Here is a 20,436-nt window from a genome sequence, read left to right on the forward strand (position 1 = left end):
TTACGTAGGTCATCCGGGTGACTGTGTGAGTGAGAGGATGCGCAAGCACGAACAAAAGTTGGCGCCGGTGAAGATGGCAATCTTGCTTTGAATTGCAGTAGATGTCCCGGCAAATGTTCCCCACATTTCGCAGATGTCACCATTCTGGGCTACGGAAAAACACGGAATGCTCTTGAAATCCTTGAGGCCTTTCAAAACAGCTAAACATGGTGATGCTTGCGTCAGTTCGCCATCGGTAGCGCTGACGACAAATGAGTTTGATTATTTGAATGACCATGTTCGAGTGTCTGTCTTGCCTTGGCGCATGCGGCGGTCTGTACTCAGTAAAGAAATCAGTTAGTCCAACCGTTGTCCTGTGTTGTTCTCCCCTTGTGTGTTCGTCTTTTTTGGCTGGTATATTTCTTCCTTAACATGCCATACCAACAGGCCCACCATTCAGCCCTGCTTTATATAGGGTGGACCATAAAAAGGCCTATCCAATTCCCAACTATATGGTCCCATATCGTAACAGTACGGCGTAGTCTGTCCCGCCGCGGCACCTGCATCGCCGGCCGACACCACCTATCTTGCGAGCCTTTTCCAGTCCTAAAGGCGACGCTTTGTTGTCTCCAGTACCCTTTCATCGCGTGGTATTTTATGTCGATGGTTTCTTTATAAGTGGCGCATTTAATGAACGTTCGGCCATTTTTTTTTTATTCGTCCCCTCGAACTGAGAAAAAAAAACATAAAAAAAATGAGAGGGAGCCCGGACCAGCAAAAGCTTTGCCAGGCTTAAAACCAATTAAAAATAAATAAAAAAGAGCAGAAGCTCGAGATAAAAAGAAAGCACTTTTTAAAAGCGATAGAAGGTATTAAAAAAACAAACAAACAAAAAACAAACAAACAAACGAGGTCCATGTCGAAAGGTGGTCCACGCTGGTTTAAAAAGAATAAAAGGAAAACCCCAGAAGGTAGCATCCAGACCTGCAAATGAAACAAAACAGGAACCAGAACCAGAAAAGAAGAGAACAGCAGCAAAACCACCGTCGCACAAAATGACAAATAGCAATACGGAGAGAGATGCAAACGTACGAAACCCAATGCATAAAAAAAGAGAGACTGGGGTAGAAAAGTAAACAGGACAGTCCCCAACAAAGAAATAAAAATCGGGTGAACAATAGAGAATTGCAGTCTCCTACGGCATTGTAATCGCTGGTCCACAAATTAAAGAGAGAAAATACTGATTTTAGGAATAGAAGAATCAAGGAAAATAAAAAAAATTAAGTGCCGACACCGCAGACAAGAGGTAGGGGATGGGAAAGAATTGCAAAACCTAGACAAAACATTGAGAGAAAAAAACTAATAAATCTAGTCTGATGCGAAAAGACGTTCGGCCAACTCGCGCGCGGAGACCATCATTGGCCGAGTCGCTGACGGATGGCTACACTGAACAGTTCCGTCTCGCAAGGCCTTTGCTATCCGCCACGATATCTGCGATTGTGTATGCTGTTTCTGCCCGTCAGCGCTAGGCAAGTTATTCCGTCGTTCGCGCCTGGCAAACTGCACTGCGTCGGGCCGAAATCGCGTGGAGTTCCTCTGAATAGCTTTTGCGCTCTTGTTGGTTGGTTGGTTTCTGGGGTTTAACGTCCCAAAGCAACTCAGGCTATGAGAGACGCCGTAGTGGAGGACTGCGGAAATTTCGACCACCTGGGGTTCTTTAACGTGCACTGACATCGCACAGCACACGGGCGCCTTGCTTTTCGCCTCCATCGAAAAGCTGCCGCCGAGGCCGGGATTCGATCCCGCGTCCTTGGGAACAGTGGTCGAGCGCCGTAACCACTGCGCCACCCCGGCGGGGCTTTTGCGCTCTTGTGAGAACCGCATACTTCTCTTCGATTCTGCTCGCAGGCGGCTTTTTAATAGTGTTGATGATGAGACCATATCTTGGTGGAGTCGCCGCCATTAATATCGAAATGTGTTCTAGCGGCTGTCGTTTTGCGCGGCCCTCGGTATTGTGCTACGTATTAGGTCGTCCTTTGCGATCTGTAAAGTGGCAATTGTGAAGCGGTTCTCAGCGCTCGCTTTCACGGACGGATATCAGTTTTCTCTAAGTTCGCTGAGAGCATTTCTTGTGTTATTACGGACTTGCTGACGTCGTAATCTGTAAACCTTAATTCGTGCAAGTGGGAAGGCATGTTGAGACGAGCGCTAGGCACGTATACGACCTATTTAAAACGGAAGCGGCGGCGTCTTCCTGGCGTCGCGCACATGCGTCTCTCATGCGGTGCAGCGTTGATCTGTTATTCGTTTCTGACCACTCGGCCTAGGCGAGGCTAGCTGGATGCGGGTAGGATCCCCCCCCCCTCCCCCCCCCCCCTCCCTCGTCGCCGTTAGGGGCGGACGGGGTTGACCGCCGGCGGCCGCGCTCTCTTGGCGGCTGGCTTCGAAAGGAAGCATATGCCTCTGCGTCCTTGTTTGTGTTCCCGCGTGGCTTTTGTATCCAATCCGTTACCGCGCGTCCTTGGGCTTCAAGGGCGACGGCTGACCGCCGCTGTTTCTGGTTTTCTGGTGTATGCGTCTGTGGTTGCTGCTCCGGCGATGCGTCACGGCTCGTGCCTTCCCCCTTCGCTCGGAGGGTCGTCGCTGCTTTGTGGACGCGCGCGAGCCGGGGGCAGCTGCTAGAGACCGAGAGTGGGCTGCGGTTATTCTGGTTCGCCTGTTTTCGATATGTAATTTGGTAGCGCGCTCACGACCGTATCGTATTCACAAAGCCTCGAGAATTTTTCTGCGAAAAGCTGACCTGTCTTTGGAAACGTGCTTCTTCCTGCCCCAACTTTTTTTTTCCTTTTTTTTTTTTTTTTGCGCTTCTTCAGTGGTGGCACGTCCTCTTGGAACCATTTTTTCGGCCGCCCGATGTACGGTGCATTGTGTTTCGGTCGGCAGGCTCGTGTCAACCACGACTGATTGTGTGCCACGGGTTGGCCTAAGAAAGGTTGAAAGTAAAAATGTCCCAGCAGGTGTCGCGAATTATAAACCTGCTTAACCAATTTATACCAAACTACATGTTAAATAAAGGTTATGAAATCGACAACTGCGTCGGCGCGCGTCACTTGACGAGCCCGCAAGCTTCGTTTCTTGGGCGAGTCGGCATGCATAACCCTACGTCAAACAACGCGGGACAAAGGACACAACCATTACCACTGGGCCACCGCGGCGGCCACATTTTTATGAGGCGGAAAGAACGGTGGCCATGCGGTCAGCAATGTCAGCGCACGTTAGTCCTTTGTGGATCAGCGGGACATTTTTCACTTCGTTTTGGATCCTTTGGCGGATGCTGAGACTGACGGCCCCAGTTTTCATTTTTGTCTTGTGCCATCTGTCATTGTAACAACCCGCGATACAATAGTGGTGCGGGAGGAGTCTGTCTTTAGACTCCGATCTACTCCATGTCCATGTCAGTGTAGCAGAGCTATATTGTAGTTTCAGGAAGTGCCGAGATAAGCACATAGGTTTTTGTCTGGGTTTCTTTTGGGTCACTCCTGACCGTTCACCTTCTGCGCCGTAGTACTTTCCAAGTGGAACGTGATGAACAAGCTTGTTGCTCTTGTATTCAAATTAATCGGCTTGTTTGGCTGACATGAAGCATTAGGCAACACCAGATGTCGGGAGAATTCGATTAGACGTTTTTCAGCGCTTGTCCCGCAGACGTTGAGAGTGGTGACGGGATGCCGTTTAATCTGGCATCGAGTCTGACGGTGACGGGCAGTGGCCCTGACCAAATGTTCCTAATGAGAAAAGAAAGCCGAGAAAAGCGCACTTTGACGCTACGCAAAAGCCCTTCGTCAAGTGCAAGATATGGCACCGTGCGTGAATGTGTGTGAAAAGAACAGCGCATTTGCTATAGTGGAGCCTTTCACATCCAGGTTATCCCCCACGCAATTCGAAACTTGCTTCTCGAACCTTATGGCTTACATCGCGGACCAAGCATTCTCGCGCAGCGTAAGGTGCTGCGCGTCCAGCGGACACACCATCTTTACTGGAGCTCTGATGCCAGCGACATACCTCAGGTGATGTCGTTGGAAGCACTTCAACAAACTGTCTTCATCTCGATCACAACTTTAACATGCGATGGAAAGGCTGCAGCGACTGTGACCGGTACAGAGTTCGCCTGTCATCGATGCTTCAATGATGAATTCCAAAATGAGTACCAGTATTTCACCACATATGTTTCCTATACACGGTGGCGTGCCTTTATAGAAAACAGCCTATGAAATTGAATTAAAAAATCAAACGTCGCTTTATAGTTTTGTGCCTTGCCGACTCTTAAACAGCGTATTTATGCAAATTTACAATGTATAAGGGAAAGAGGAAGACCAGGCCGGATGGCAGATTCCTCGGAGAACGTGCTGACTTGGCCTTTCCCGAAGTTGTTCCAGTTGGAACATTAGGATCAAATCGTAGAGAATTGCCAGGCGAACTCAAGTTGAGTTTACTAGTATGTGTATTTCTGAAACTAAATCCTGCTGAAACAGTTAAGGGGCATGTGGCATCCCAAAAGCTTTAAAAAATAAATGTTAAAACAGATTTAGAAGCGGCTTTGTGGTACTGCTATACGTAATCCGGAGAGAATACACCATTTTCGACCGAGTACATTTCCTATTATCTCTACTATACAGCGTCCCGCATATCCCGACTCGATTTGGGACGTTAAGCCAATATAAACCAAAGAACAGCATGCGCCCTTTTTTCTCGCGCTGTGTGTAGCTGGTCTCGTGTGCTGCCTCGGTTCGCGGGTGGCCTCACTGAGTCCGGTTGGGAGCGCTACGGCGATCAGACGCCGTGGACGCCGTACCAATGGCCGTACTTACATCCGCGTGCTCTGCGTGGCATGGAAGATGGCGCTTCCGCGCACGATCAGCGGGCCCTCCCGGTCTAATGGCCAGCGCAACCTTAATCGACTGACGGTCGACGGCGGGGCCGGCGCATTCCGAGGCGGCACGCTTGTTGCCACTGGCTTATTTGCCTTCGGCGGGTTATTCTAGGCTGTGTTTGGGCCACGGGAGCTGGCTGAGCCAAGGAAAAAGGTCGCGCAATGTCGGCCTGCCTTGCGGCGCCTTCGTCAACAGCCGCACCTTTCCCCGACAGGCTCACGTAATCAGTGAGTCATGACACCGCGATAGGTCACGTAGGTTCCAACACCGAGGAGCGCAATTCACACTTGCGATATCTGGCATCTTTCTCGTCACGAGCGCCGTCGAGCGTGACTCGTAGTGCATATCAGCACGCTTGCTCTATCCATTTCGTCGTGGTAATAATGTCGGCATTGTATGTACAGTGATGAACGTGACCTTGCTTCTGTGTCGCTGTCGGGCGCCCGTATGCGTGGAAAGACAGCGCTGGCTTTAGCGGAAGCTCTGTTTTCAATTATGCCGTACATCACGCTTCTCGCTCGTGTTAGCGAACAGATGGCAACAGTCATTTTCCGTCCTTGCCGAGCAGGCATTCACTTTGTCCACTCTCTTGTATTAGCGGTCGTTGATAAAACTTTCCCGCTCCACGAATGAACTCTGGTGCAGATGTGCTGAACTGATGGGAACATGGACTATCGGCAGTTGTGAAAACTGGTTCAAAGTAGAGTGTGAAGATAGCGCCAGAGTTCTTCGTCCCGGTCCATTGCACCAAACTTGAACGTGTACCAACTAGCCCGGAGGCAGGCACGAGAGAAACCTGCTGGAATATCATACTGTCGAACCTTCTTTTGACCAACTACTTGCCTCAGCCGCCCCATTTCGTGTTTCTGAGAACATGCTTCCCTGTCTCCTTGAGGAACCTGTCGGGCCTCGCAAACTACGAGCTGTGGCAGCTCCATGAGTGGCCTTACTCAGTCGGTTTCTGTCGAAGAAGGGGGCCGTCTACTCGACAGCAGGTCCGTTCTCTTTCTCCGTCTCTCGTTCATCCGGACTCATCGGTGGCCCGTCGGTGGCGCGCACAGGCGCTTCCGGTGGCGGCGGCGCGAGTTGTGAATAGGCGCTCGTCCGGAGCGCCGCCCCCGGGGAGACCTCCTCTCGTGTTCCCCCTCGAAGTGGCGCGCTGCTGGTGGCTGCCGCCGTCGCTGGTTCAGTGCTCGAGCGGCTGCTGCGCGCTTCGCTGCTGAACGGATAGACGCGGACAGATCGGGGTCGCGGCACCCACGTCGCTTTCTCCTCTGTGCACTCCACGGCGGTGTCCAAGGCGGCGGCTGTTGTCCAGCGGGCGCGCCCACGCGCCTTCTTGGGCCACCTGGTCGGCGGCGATGCAGCGCCCGCGCAAGCCGAGCCTCTTTGAGGCGCCAATTTGGAAGAGTCTGCCCTACTCGCTCTGGGCAGCGCTACTTGACGACGTCGACGAGGAGTCCAGCGATGACGATGATGACTCCGAGTCCTCGCTCTTCTCCTCTAGAGTGTCCTCCGAGGGCTGCCTCTCCGACACCGAAAGTGAGTCGCTTCTTCTCGGGCATCTCGGTTTGGCTTGGAAGTAGACGACCTTTTTCCGGACTATGGGCGCTTCAAGAGTGAGAGTGGTGAAATCTCTTGCACCGTTCATCGCATTTAGTAGACAGCAGGATGAGTTGGCCGAATTGGCGTGTCATTGTCATGACTTTCTCTTGCTGATCACTTTTACCGTTGAGAGGGCACCTCGCTCTCCGATGACGCAATTTTTCGTTGTTAATAACCTTCGGGACCACCCTCTCCCCCGTCATGCTGCTCTAATCCTCGAGAATGCTGTTCTTTCCACCGCCTTGTGGTTTACGCATGCTCCTGTAGCTCTGGTCAGATGGGCAGCACACCGTGTAATGCCACTTTGCGGCCAGCCTTGAAAGCACTCGTGAAGCAGCATTTCGAAGCACAGGGCACAAAACCGGATTCACGTGTGGTGGCACCTCTGCAGTCTGTGTGTTGTGGAGAGAGACGAGGGCAAACTTATGTCGGATTTTTAGTGCCAATATGTATTTGCCTCGATTGGAATAAGTGACGCAGCTGGATGATCGTCATGTACGAGTGGCGTGCGGTTAGAAACTTTAGTAACGAACCTTCCCCCCTTAGCACTGCCGCTTCTTGCAGCCGCTGGATTTCCGCGTCAATATCGACGCCCGCAAAACCTGTCGTGGATATTCGATGGAAGTATTTTAATGCGGTGACGTTAAGTGCCCCGTTCGCCGCAAAATCCGGCGTTGTGAGCGACAAATCACGGGCATGCCTCTGGCGTCTTTGCAGGGCGCATGCCCTCCCTGTTCGACGCCACGAGACCACACGACATGGCCGAACAAGCAGGCGATGTCAGGTCAAGACGGAAAGGTGAAATAGAAATCGAACCCACTGGCACGTTCGTACGGCTTGGGATGTCTTTCGCACAACGTGGTAGCTTACGACCGCATGCAGTGAACATGTGCGCAAAGTAATGGACGCACAAATTGAGGGATTAGGTAGCAGAGTTCGGCTACTCGAACTCTGCGATGGGAGCCATTAGCGCTGTCGTGTCATGCCCTCCGTCCTCCCAGTTTTCACCCGACCGGCCGCTTTCCATAGAGGCAAAGTGCGCTGCCGTGCTATTAGCCGACATTAAATACCCCAATGTGGCCTCAATCCGGGGCCCTCCACTGCCAGGTCCCCCATGGTAGTCCTCGCGTACCACTCCATCAGTGTGCTTTGGGGTGTTCTTGGGGAGGGGATACTGGACGCGGGTTATGCTGGCCTAAGTCGCGTCTCTCGTCGTTTCCCTTGCCACTTATTGTGGGTAAACAGCGCACTCTGAAAGACGCGGAATGTGTTCAGCCTCCTAGCGGCTCGGCACAATTTTTCTATGAGAATCGGAAATTACATTATGTGGCACGCCATCTTCACGCACTGCCGTGTGGACGGCGTTCCTTTTTGGCGTGGCAGTGCCCAGGTGTGCGATGATGCGCCGCCATATCACGGGTCTTGACTGGCAGCCCTGTGCATGGCCGAAAAAGAAACGGAAGTGTGCCCCCCCCCCCCCCCCCCCCCCCCCCCCCCAGCCGTTTCTTGGGCGCTGGCGGACCCCTTGTGGTGGAATGCGCCCGTTCCGCTCCGACGCACTGGCCGCTTGATCGCTTCTCGGGCGGCCCTCCTCGGTGCCGATGACGTGGCACACTGCAGGCGGCACCACCGTGCAGAAAACTCGCCCCTGCCTAATCGCGCCGCCGGTCCAAGATCCGCGCCAGCTTTCGGAGACAGAGTTCTGCCCCGATCCTTCTGAGTAGTTTGTATACTGTCGTAAGTGGTGTGGCAACTGCCTGCAAACCTGTAAATGGACGAGCTATGTGCCGGACTTCGCAGCTTAATGAGCTCTGCTTTATGGTTCACATTGGTTTTGTTGCTGACGTCAGTAGCGTTCCGCAGCCGGGAGGAGTGACCCGAAATGGTTTGGGTGTCGGCTTTCACTCCACCCACCTTCCAATAACGGATCCTGCAAGGAAATTGTAAAAATCTAGGCGAAATAGCTAGCAGTAATTTTCATGGGTGGTAATCTGAAATCGCTGCCGTGAGCCGCTGCTTATTGGCGATGTTGCGGATCGGTAGCCGTGTCTGTATGACGTGACAATAGTTACCGTCCCTCATTGTTGATGCGGAGTGCGCCCAGCTTCAGCGTGAGCGCAGTCTGGTGCCATGGTCGGATATGCCGACTGAAACGAAGCTCGCGTGAGCTTGTTTGTTAGCTCTTCACCTTGTGTTTGCGTGTCGACCATTCCGACTTCAGTCGATAAAGGACGCCAGCAGGTCAAGCGTGTCGTGGCGCGGTAGCTTGCTAGCAAGCAGCGCGCGCTCGGAGATTGGCCGTGCTCATTCATTGCAGAAGCTCCATTTCAACTGGCGGTGGGACACACTGCCACTAATCAGGATCGTCCCACTTGTTTCACCATGTCTGCGCTGCAGAATTCCCGTGCGCATACAAAGCCTCCTAGCGCAGACTGATCGGCACGCCAGCAGGTTTTCTTTTGGGATGCGCGAATTTCCAGTCTGAAAATACATTGGTGGCTATGGACGGCTGCGGATGATTGTAGCTGTCGACTTTTTCCGTTTATCAAGTTTACTATCATTCAGCTTAAGTTGGTAACCTGCAGTCGACGAATGCATTAAGGACGAGGGTGGAGTAAAAGGGGAGAAACCCCTTCTCTTGTGCGACAAATTCTCGCGGAAAGACTGCAATGAAACCTTTATTATTATTATTATTATTATTAGTGGAATGTACGTGGCCGCTTGTTGCGAGAGCAGTCGATATATTCGCTTCTGCTTCCAGCTCATATGGGATTCTCGCGTCCCTGTAAAAGCGCTATCGAATGAGTTTATGGAATTCTGGCGGCATTCTCCCTATCAATGCTGTATTGATGATGATGATGATAGTGTTGGCTAGTCCTTTTGTTCGGGTGGACACCTGGTTGGTGTCTCATCCGGAAGAAAAAGTTCAAAGACACAGATCCTAGGAAGTTCACTCAGAAACCACGAAAAGCAATCCACCCGGGCACATCCACATGGGCGCACACACAGCCGTCTCACAACTGGCAAACTGCTCTCCATCACTCGGCGTCTTCTGTTCGTCGCCGCAATAGCTTTGACCATTACTTTGTCATCGGCCGCCGCCGTTTTGCTCCGGGGAAGGAGCCACCTGGTGATTCTAATCTTTGCCCGCCAGGAGGAATATTGCATTTTGAAGCGTGTGTCTTGTTCAAATGGCCTTTCCTTAATGTCATTGCAGACTTTGCTACTGCAGTGCGTAAGAGCACGCGACGTTTTCATTTTTTTTTTTTTTTTTTTTCCTCCGAAAAGCGTCTTCCGCTTTACGCATGCAACTTGGGTGGACCATCGAGAGCATTTTTCGCATTGCGTTCAATTCTGCATGTGCTGCAGTGTCTCGCATTCCGTGGTTGAGTGAGCATTATTGCAGCTGCAAAAGGTTCGCATCAGCCTCGGCTCGACTGCGGAAGGACTGTGGCGCCATAACGGAAGCGCGCTACTCACGGGCGCTCCCGCGTGCGCGAGCCGTTAACCCTCCGATGACGCGCATGCAGTGGCGATGCGTGTCCTACTCAGTCTGAGCGTGGGCTTCGATGGAAATGGTCTTGCTTTTATGCTGCCTTTGTGTGGGTCAGTACAGAAAAGGTGGTTCGTGTGTCCGGCTGGCGCGTCCCTCGTCCGGCCATCTGACCGCCGGACGAGCGAGCGGCGGTCTGGGAACGAGCTGCCCTTCCGATTTGCCGTGCACAGATGCGAGCAAGATGGGGTCGCAGCGACGGCTTGCTGCGCCCGAGATAACGAGCTGGGCAGCGACCCCTGCCGAAAAAAAGACCCTCCTTGAAACAACGTCCCCTTCTTCTTGCTGGACCGTTGCGCCGCGGTACCGCATTCGCACGTTTGTCTGCCGCGTTACGTCCGCTTATTACGTCACGCACGTTGCGGCCGCGCCGGCTGTGACAGACGTTGCTCTGGCGGACTACTCCGCGCGTTCGCTGACACTCGTGGCGTGCGTCTCTCTGCGGTGGTTCAGTGGTTTTGGCGTTTGATCCTAAAGTTTCGGGATGGAACCCAAGTCACATTTACACGCCGGCGAGCGTGCCGCGCGATGTCAGCGCGTCTAAGAAAGCCCCGGAGGGTCGAAATTAATCTTGCGGCGTCCCTCATAACCCTTGTGTCGCATTGCGACGTCAGACCCGTACTCCTGGTGTGCTGTCTGAAGAATCGTCATCATTGCTCGCTCTTTTGGTCGGAGCCAAGAATTGACGCTGGGACTCATCTCCGCCATATTTCCTCCCACTGTCGCTAGTTGTTACTCAGAGACACTCCTGCTGTACTCCCTTGGCGTGTGTACGCGTCCAGTTTGATTTTATGACGATAGGAACAACGCCGATCAGATGGTGCGGACGGTCCGCTGTCTCTTCACGATTGGAAAGTTCCCTGCGTATCCTGTATGTATGTACCGACTGCGCAGTGTTTCGGGTAGCGCGCCCCTCAGCCGGCGAAAGACTGCACGTGCCCACGCCTTCTGAGTGAGTGAGCTCCCGGTGTGGTAATGTGTGTGTGACAGCCGTTGTGTCCAAGGTCGAGACGCGCGTGTATATTATGTACACGGGGCTCTCGTGTCGTCTTTTACGCCGCGGCGTTGGCGTAGCAAACGGGGAGTAGGCGTGCGCACGCTTCCGTCAGTTAGCGCTTTTCTCCCGCTCCGAGAGTAGCATCTTCGCTCGGAGGCCGCTCATCTCGTCGTCTCGAGGTTGGCCGCAGAGCACGCAGCTTGTTGGCGGCACTCCAGGCTCCGTGCCGTGCATCTGAGCGGGCGCAGAATATATTTAAAGTGCCTGCAGCATTCCCGCGTCGTGCGCGGGGCGAGTCCGTTTCACGAGCCGTCTTAGCATCTCGCAGCAATACCGGAACTTTCTGGCCGCTCTTCTTTTCGTGGTCGATGTTCTCCAGTGCAGCGGGGCATGTGCTCGATTCTTGTGCTTGTCACAAAAAGAGGGCCTCCTCGTGGCCGCTTTGGGACTTGTGGGCCAGAGTGGCTGACCGGAGAAGCTTGGCACGCTGCCATGCTCGTCGAGGTTCGATTCCCAGCGGGTATTTTTGGGCGTGTCTGGCCGACCCGTGGGCTGCCCATGAGGCAGGCGACCGGGGGTCAGGGTTGTTGCTGCTGCCTTGCAGCGGGCTATAATGGGCCCTGTTAGAGCGCGCCAGCGAAGGTTTTGGTATGCTTAGCGCACGCGGGCCGCTCCTCCGCTTTTAACTTGTCCGGATGTTATCGCTTTTGCGCTTTGCGGCCTTTTGTCAATTAAAAAGTCCGCGCCTTGGAATAGCAGGCTGTATGGTCGGACGTCTGAACTGCACTCTAGGGGTCGTCTATGGGGGTGCACGACTGTGCGTCCTTTCTTCAGCGGGCTGCTTTTGGAACGTAATCTCGGGAACTCCGCACCTGTTGCAACGCCCTGTACTTGTGCATGCTGCAGCATCCGCAAAAGCTGCCCGATAGGTTGTTATGAGGCGTGGGTAGAGTGGACGGAAGTGGACATCTCGCGTGAGGAGGCAACTGTGGACGCGCCGCCGGGTAGAGCGGCAGTGCCCGAACGGTCGCCTTGCCAGCTCCTCCCCGTGTGGGCGCAGATTTCCGGGAAAGACGGTCGCGTCGCCGTCTCTTGGGGCTGAAGAAGCGGCGAATGTGCGCACGTCGGGGCGTTTCCCAGCACCTGCGTCGAATCTCTGCGACTCCAAACGCCGTTCCGCCGTAGGCCTCTTTGCTATCTCCTTTCAAAAAAGAATTCATTTCGTTCTTTTCCTCCGCGGCGCTAAGAATTTCGCCGCATGATCCTCCGCTGCCAGCTCCGTTCATGCGCAGCCTGTATGTATCGCTTTGGAGGCCGAAATTCATCGTACCGGGCGGCCGTTCGGTGGTGGCCGTTGTGAGGATGCTAACATCAGCCGGAACGCGGCGGCCGATTTGAGCACGAAATCGCTACTGCTCCTTTGGCCAGAACCCGGCGGTCTTTTGTTCGGCCCCAAAGGCTTGCTGAGGGCGGAAGGAATACAATTCCGCGTTGCGTGACTTGCAGCCTGGATTGGTCTAGCTCCCTCACTTGGCCGGTCATCCGGGCCACGAACGCTGACTGTACCTACACGCTTAGGTTGCGACGAGAAACCCTCTGCTATGTTTCGCATATATCGCAAGGCTCCAACAGCGTAAAGGAGCACGGCTGAATCTTCCTAGATTCTTTTTTTTTTACTCGTACAACATGTGTCTAGGTGAAAACTAATTACTCCGTTGTTCAATGTTTCAGCTCATGCATACACTCGGAACACCAGAAGGAAGGTCGCTGCCACCCAAGAAAGTCTTTGTACACTTGTATAGGCAACAGAAAGAAGACGGCTACGCAGTATGAAAGAGCACCGAACAAGGTTAGAGGGGGGAGCTTCAGATCGCAAGACGAGATAGCGTTTCGACAAGTGGACTTGTGGACCAGATGAAGACAAGTCCACTTGCCGAAACGTTGGCTCTGCTTGCGAACTGATTGAGTCTCCCCTTCAACTCTTGTTCAGTGCTCTTTCACATTTCCCCTTATTTTTTGCGTTACGTATTCCAGATGAAATTGGTCTGGCGAATGCAAGCAACATGGAGGACGTTATATATCGTTGCCGCAGGCAATACTTCCATGCATCTTATGCGCGCGACGAGTCAACTAGACGCACAAGAGACACACGCTTAATTGCAAGCACGTGCGACCGCTGACAGTTGCACACACGAGGGAGGCTACAAACTTGTACTCGAATGCAGTAGAGAGCTAGGCGCATGGGAAGGTATACAGCGTTTTCACGGGGTCGCTCTTCGGTCGTCTCGTCAAGATATTGTCCATTGGTAAACGTTTGCTTTCTTCCTTGTGCTTCCCTGCGTGCGAAGCTAAGGCCAGTTTTTAGCGGCGCTGTTCTCGTTAGTGCCGCACTAATTGCTAGCTAACTGTTGCGTCATCAAGTGTCCTTCGCATAAGCTTCCATGTGACCAGGATGCCAGAGGACGGGCGGGTGCAACTGTTGCTATGCGGGTAATTGCTTGGTCTCGCTGGTTGATACGTAAAATGCGTGAGACGCTTTTAGCGCTTGTATACCTGGAAAGTTAAACTCCAAGGAGGACCAAAGCCCAATGAGGCTCCAGCCAGACACGCGCAAGTGGCAGGGATAGTTGGTTGTTTTCTTTCGATGTCGACAGACGGGTGCCAGACGAACAAAGAGCGGGCAGAATGTGTATCCGTTAAATGCATGTGTCTGCGTTTAAAAAAGTATCACTCGCTCTAGGACTTATCAGCGAGTGCCACCCGGTAGAGCGTCCTTGGCCATGCGAGGGCAGTGAAAAACCACCGGGCGGCTGAGAAATAGGTGGGATGTATGGGGGTAGTGCCTGCGTCATTGTCCTGCATTCTAATCACTTTCGCATTACGTTCAATCGCTTCACGTAGCTGGATTTGTTGAAGAATGCTGGTGACTGGCGAAGGTGGCGCTCATCGGGGCATCGGGGTATGTGCTTCGCGGCATCAAGCGGCGTATGCGTATTTGACTTTTGCGCGAGCATAATGCAGCGTGCATGTTGCAACCCTCGCGAGGCATTGCTTTACCTCGGCTAAGGCGTCTGCTCTTCTTCCGGTGTTGAGCCGTGCGAAGCCGCTTCGGCGTCGAGGTACACGAATGTGCGTACGTGGGAAGGGCCAGGAATTATGGGCGCATAACGCCCCATCGATGTCATACATTGCGTTATTTCTACGGGGTAGTGCTTGGCGGTGCTCTCGAGGGATCATATTGGTTTGAAGCCGACAGAAACCGCCTTTTAACAGTTACCGCGCTCAAGATGGTTATGGACTTCTACCATGCTGCAGCCTGTGCATACGCCTATATGTTTGCGTACTGCATGCTTAATACGTGTACGAATTTAAAGTAGCTGTGACAAAAAAAAAATATATATATATAAGTGCGATGCGCGCGGTTTTAAGCACCGAATGTGCGAACACGGCGTCATCTTGAGTGACGCGCTTGCTTGAATTGCATGTGTCGTGCTTCGTTAACAAATTATAGTCGAGAAACTTTTCTTTTTAATAACGTTTTTTGCCTTAGGGCATAAATAAAATTGTAGGGGAAAAAATGTGTTAAATGAGCGAAAAAAATATTGGCCGATCTCAGTAAACTCCGAGAGAACAATGATGTGGCCCCATTATAAGATGACGGGTTTTATGGACTTTTATTCTCGGCGTAATTGTTCTTCGCATTCAAGCCCTGGATGAGCGTTCATGACATGAAATAACGAAGGAGTGCTTGGTGCCTTGGCTGCCGCCCGATCCGTTTTCTGGGCGAGCTGAGCGGAATTTTCCTTCGCTCATTGTCGGGAGGACAGCGCGCAGTGGCGACAGGATGTGACAAGACACCGGCGGGCGAGCGATGCACGTAGTATGCGCCCACGGGGCCCGCAAAGCAACCGACCGGGCTGTTTGCACCGTGTCCGCGGCGGCTCATTTTTCCGGCGTTTCCGTCTTGGTCGCCGGCTGTGTTCCCCTAGGCGGTCGTTGGCGTCTCCAGCATGGATGCGTTTCGCCTATTCTTCAGGCCGCGGCGCGTGCATCTGTGCGCTCACGCATGGAACGGCGACCCGCTTTTATCTCGCTTCTATTTTCCGCAGTGGGCTCTATTTTGGGAAGGCCCCCGGGGATTGGCCAAACGGTGATGGCTGCTGTGGCTGCGTCGCGGAAAAGTCGGCCCTATGTCCGAACAGTGTGGTAACCCGTGTTTGAAAAATCGTCAAACAAAGCTTTGATTAGAGAGTTTTATTTCGGATTCTACTGGATCGGTTTTCGTTGATTCCGGTTGAAGCGTTTGGGTTTCATTTTGCAAATCGTCGCCTGCTTTTAGGAGCGTCTTCGCTCGCTGGAACTGTGGGCTTTGACCGCGACGTGAACCTGGCGCAGTCAGCGACCGTCCGGAGCAGTTGTCCTTTGGAGACGACAACGGAGCTGCTTTTGGGAGCCTGCCATGCGCCCTCTTTTCCGCCTGGCTTCGCCCCCGCGGACTGCTTTTGCCATAGCTTTTGCTGCGGCGCTGGCCATCGAGGCACGCGAGAGTTGTGCCCTCAGCCGGCCGAACGCGCTCCAGTTCCGCAACTCGGTCGTTGTGGCTTCAAGCTCAGTCCTAGCAAAATCAATAAGTTCATAATGTCGTATACCAAACTTTATATTTAGCATCTCTTCAAGTATCGGCTATTTAAAAAAAAAAAAAGGGGGGGGGGATATGCGCTGCTGTGGGGGTGCGTCCGGGCTTGGCTGAAGGACATCGATCAACGTTCTGATTTCAGGCTAAATTTTGAACTGGTTGTTTTTGTTTTAACACATGGTCTGCACTCGTTAGCATAATGCAGCTATTCCACAGCGTTAGTGAATGCATGTCGCACGCTTTGTGAGGATTAATCCGCTGCACCCCGCTTCAGAAGTGTTTAAGGCGCGAGCGGCTGACTGCGTTCGCATTATCTCTGCCCTGAGGCGTGGTACAGCCATCGTCCCCGCCAAGGTCGTGTTTACCCGCATTGCGCGGCGGCCGCGCTGGCCCGAGGTTAGCGCGGCGGCGGAGTGGTTCGGACTCCATGGTGAGCGATCCTTCGACAGCGTGAAAAGCCTCGCGTTGCGGCATCTGCGCGGCAGATATGGATCATGATTATTCTCACTTGCGCGCGTTCCGTTTCTTCGTGCTTGTAATGCGCGCGCTCTCCTAGCTCTACTTGCCTCGTCAGGATTGACATGTGTTGCGCACACGCATCTGCGTTGGTTTAGGGAGGCGCCCCAACGTCAATCTCCGACGGCTCTTTCCGGAGTCAGTCTGTTACTCGTTCTTTTCGGATGGGAAAGATTAATACAGTGGACGAGGTAAGTTCTGCATACCCAGGGTCAACGGAGTGCTGGTTGGGTTGCGCATCCGGTCTCGTTGGCTGGCTGCGCGGCGCCACCTCCGGAAACCACGTTGCTGGCCGCGCAGCTGCCGCCCATTGTCATGTCCATGGCGATTCCAAAGTATCCCAGAGGGACCCCTTTCTTGTCGCGCCCCGCTGCGCGTCTCTGGCCACGCACCCCCTCGCACCTGCGCTCGTGGCCTCACGTGGCGCGATGTGAATGCACCAGCGTGCGTGCTCTCGGCGCTGGAAAGGCGCTGCGAGCTGTTGGCGCGCAAGCTGCTTTCTTGGACCCATGCTGTTGTGTTTTCCACGAGTCGCTCAATGGGCAACAGCGCTGTGCGCGGGGAATTTCTCCTTTTCCTCGGACCCGGGATCGGTGGGTGGCAGCCCACGCACGCGTCAGCTCATTACGGCAGCAAGCGGTTGTCGGCCACGAGCCCGCACGCGAAACTGTTTTTCTCCCGTCCAACCTTGACTTCGAAGAGATGTGGCTGTCCGTTTTAATATGAATGCATTGAGAATGTAATGTAAGCGAGATCTGGCCGCCGTGCGTCCGAAGCCTCTCGCCGCATGACACGGCTGACAGGTCGCAAATGAAACCGCCACTTTCCTCTTGCAGGGAAGAGACCAAAGATTCGGTTGTAACGGAATACTTAATAGCAATATACTCGGATATAACGAAAGTATTTAATGTGATACTCACTATCACACGAGTGGAGTTGAAAAGTCGTATGTTTTCACATTTCTTCGCCATCAGTTCAAGTGATCGCCATAAATTATTTGCACGCTGCGCGGTTCCACAAATTAGAGCTACTATCGTCGTCCCGCTCTTAACTGGTATCTCGGGCCTATACCATAATGTGTCGTTTACATGCCCGGCAGGTTAATCGCCGCGGTGGCCGGCGATGCGCGTTTTCGGGCAAGGTTGTTCGCTCAGTAAGCCGGTCGCTGATCTCCCCTGTGGGGGAGGTTATATTACGCATGTGAGGAGGCCCGTTCAGCTGCGTGTGTTCATCGGTGGGAGTGATACAAGCCAGAGGTTCATTGCACAGTGTCGCCTCTGCTGCTGTTGGCCCGGTTGCGCTCGTGACAGCGATGTTTATCTTGGCGCCACGCGAGCGGCGGCCAGGCGCCTCGCAGCGTTGTCTCCGGAACCCGCGGCGCAGCCTGACTCATCCGTTGAGCAGCGAACCGGTTGCTCAGCGTCGGCATTTCCGTTCCGCTGGCGCTGCTGGTGGTTGTGTTGTGGTAGTGGTGGCTTTACTTTCCAGCAAAATTTCGTTTATCTTGGCTCTTTTTTTTTTTTTTATATTGACGTGTTGCGCTGGCTTCTCACGGGGCAACGCCCATATTTTACTATGGGCGCTGCTGGACCGTATGAGAGCTTCTCAGCACTCGCTATTTGCTGCACTGGTGCGGTAGCTGCGTGCCATGCACTGTGTTCCGCGGTCGGTCGTAGGGTGGCCACCACTGCCTTGTGTCGACTGAAAGCATAGACTTGCAATGTTTCATTTGCGTAATACCGCTTAGAAAAAGAAAATCGCGTCCCAAATCAGAAACATCCATTACCCACGGCGTTGGAAAGCGCAGCCCTTTGTCCCAGCAGCCCGCTGAGCTTGCGCGCCTCGTTTGCTTTGATTTTCTGGGAGAGAACAATTCTCTCCAGGGGTTCATTAGTTTACTGGCGTAACGGAAGGAGCGTTTTTGTCTTCGTGAAAGCAGCCCCCGGGGCATCGTCGAGCAGCTTTTCTCTCTAGCCGGTTCCCTCCGGTCCAGGCTCGGAATAATAGGGATGTGCCGGAGCTGTCGGAAAAACGCCCGGTCTGGGTAACGATGCTTGACCTTCGACGCTGCTCTGGCGGCCATCAGTGGTGGCCGAATAATTTGCGCCTCCCCCTTTTGCTTTCTGGGAAAGGATCGTCCGTTAACAAGGGCGTCTCCCTCGGGCCGCCAGTGTCCGGGCGTCCCAGCCGTGTCGACCTACAGTGGCAACAGCGGGGCCGCTCTGGCAGTCGCACTTAGGTGCAGCGCAGCCCTGTTTACGCGGCAGAGGAATCTGGAATTGCTAAGCCCACTTTGCAAGGCGACGGCATTGAAGGATGTGACGCGGCTTCGGATTGGCGTTGCTGTTCTGAGTGCTTAGGTAGTATTTTTTTTGCTGTACCCTCCCGCCGCCTGTAAAAAGGGTGCTGCAGCGTGTCCTCAGTCAGTGGTCGGGATCGTGTGTGCACCGCCGCATGTCGCCGCTTTGGACGCAAGACGCGGAACGTTATATGATTAGAGCGACCGGTGGCATCTTGTCACGTTGTCGGTGAGCCATTGGGAGACGACCGACCCCTGGGGCTCTCTTTGCAACTGGACCGATTACTTTTGTTGGCCTTTTTTAAGCAGTCTCGTCGCTCCGGGGCTGCCTGCGATCTTGAGTCCGCTGAGCAGCGGTGCCTGTGAGACATTTTCACGATTGCCCGAATCATGTAATTTCGTCACCCGAATGGTTTGCCGCTGCAGAGACTGGTGACGCGCGCTTTTCCGTGCGTGGTCTGCGTGCCGTCCGGATGACATCACCGCGCGGAGACACTCGCCTCGGTGGCCTTGGTCGGCGAACACATCTCCGAGGCGGCGTCGCTCCGTCGACTCCACTTGAGCGAGGGACCCGCTTTGCTGGAGTCGGGGGCGATCACGTCGCCAAGTGCGCCTCTTGGACCGCCTGCCACAGAGGGGCACAATAGAGGCGTAAATAGGCGCTTCCAAGATGCGCTCCCGGATATCTTGTAACTCCGCAACGCTTCGCGCGCAGAATGGAGCAAGTGGGCCCGATGCCAACTTAACCTATATAAACGGCTCTTGTCGGCTTTCTGGGCATGCTTGCTGTTGTGTACCTCAGGTGAAGCAGGGCGGGCGCATCGCGTGCATGCTGTGGCGTGAATGGGACGTCATGAAGTTGCCGAGGCGGAGCCATCCTTTGTGGGCGCACGCGCGTCCAGTCTTGAATGCAGAGTTCGGCAGGGCCGAACCTCTCATTCCGTCCCAAGGAACTATCTGCTGTCGCCCTCTCGCGCACTGTGTCCTGGCATCGCAGTCTCTGCACGCCACCTCTGAATTCTTTCTCGGGAGTAATCTGCCTACGGGATGACTAATCCTTCACGCGCTGCCCGCGCTCAAGTCTGCAGCGGGGCCACTCTTGCTCGCTACGAGGAAACGGTCGGGGTGGGCTCTAATCGCTACAGGACGCGTTTCAAGAAGCCGTTCGGTGTTCCGCCGAATCGCCTGGCTCACTTGCTCGCTCTCCTGGAATATGCATCCTTATTTCTTAACGGAACGCCGTATCGACTCGGTGGGGCGGCTAACCTTTCCCAACTGGGTTCAGTGGCGCTTCAGCCTGTGGTGCCGAAGTAAAATACAGAAAAAAGCTAGGAAATGTGGTAGACCTGTTTGATTGTGACTTTATGTAAAGGCTGCATGATTATGATAGAGGTTTCATACACAGGAAGTCTGGCTGCCCGAACAAGGCTGGCGGAGATTTTCTTCGTTATGGACAGGTTCATGGGTTGCGCCTACATGTTGATCTTAGCAGAGTTCATGCCGATCATCAGAGGTAGGCTGGCCGGCTGTGCTTTCAAATGTTGGCACCAGATCTGTAGCAAACAAACGAACAAGATATTTCATCTACCGTTAACATTGTGTACACAACTAATGAATAACTGGCGTATTCGTTTCGGGAACAGGTCATCTCATCACGCATTTTTGACTGCGAGGACTTTCGCAGTCGCTGCAGCTGCGCCTGTGCATTCTATTTGTCGAACCAAACTGTAACCGTATGAGGCGACAGCCCCTGGCGATCCGTCGCTCGACGCCGCCGCCAACGCCTGTCGTTTCCACTGGTGCACACCGCACGGAGCGACGGGGCCCAGCGACAGAGAGGCGCGTTTTCAGCGTTGCTCTGTTACCGCCGCCTCGTCATTCGGTCAAGGGGATCACGCAATATCCCATTTCTAACACTAA

The 20,436-nt window shown here is 53.7% G+C and overlaps 1 protein-coding gene across 7 annotated transcripts in view; it reads left to right on the top strand.

Annotated features, from left to right (window-relative positions):
- The window catches only part of DIP2 (disco-interacting protein 2), a 236,597-nt gene that overhangs the window by 67,631 nt on the left and 148,530 nt on the right, over positions 1-20,436 (top strand). For 3 of the 7 annotated variants that reach the window (XM_084591328.1, XM_084591329.1, XM_084591332.1), the window contains exon 1: positions 6,045-6,452. The exons of 3 other annotated variants lie outside the window; for them this stretch is intronic. In XM_084591328.1, coding sequence (XP_084447454.1) covers positions 6,272-6,452 — 181 coding nt within the window. In that variant the 5' untranslated portion in view covers positions 6,045-6,271. Of the gene's footprint in view, positions 1-6,043; positions 6,453-20,436 lie in introns of those variants that run through there. One more of the 7 variants, XM_084591330.1, reaches the window with a different exon arrangement.

This window comes from Amblyomma maculatum, chromosome 1, assembly GCF_055883805.1.
Source record: "Amblyomma maculatum isolate TAMU_Amacu chromosome 1, ASM5588380v1, whole genome shotgun sequence".
NCBI lineage: Eukaryota > Metazoa > Arthropoda > Arachnida > Ixodida > Ixodidae > Amblyomma > Amblyomma maculatum.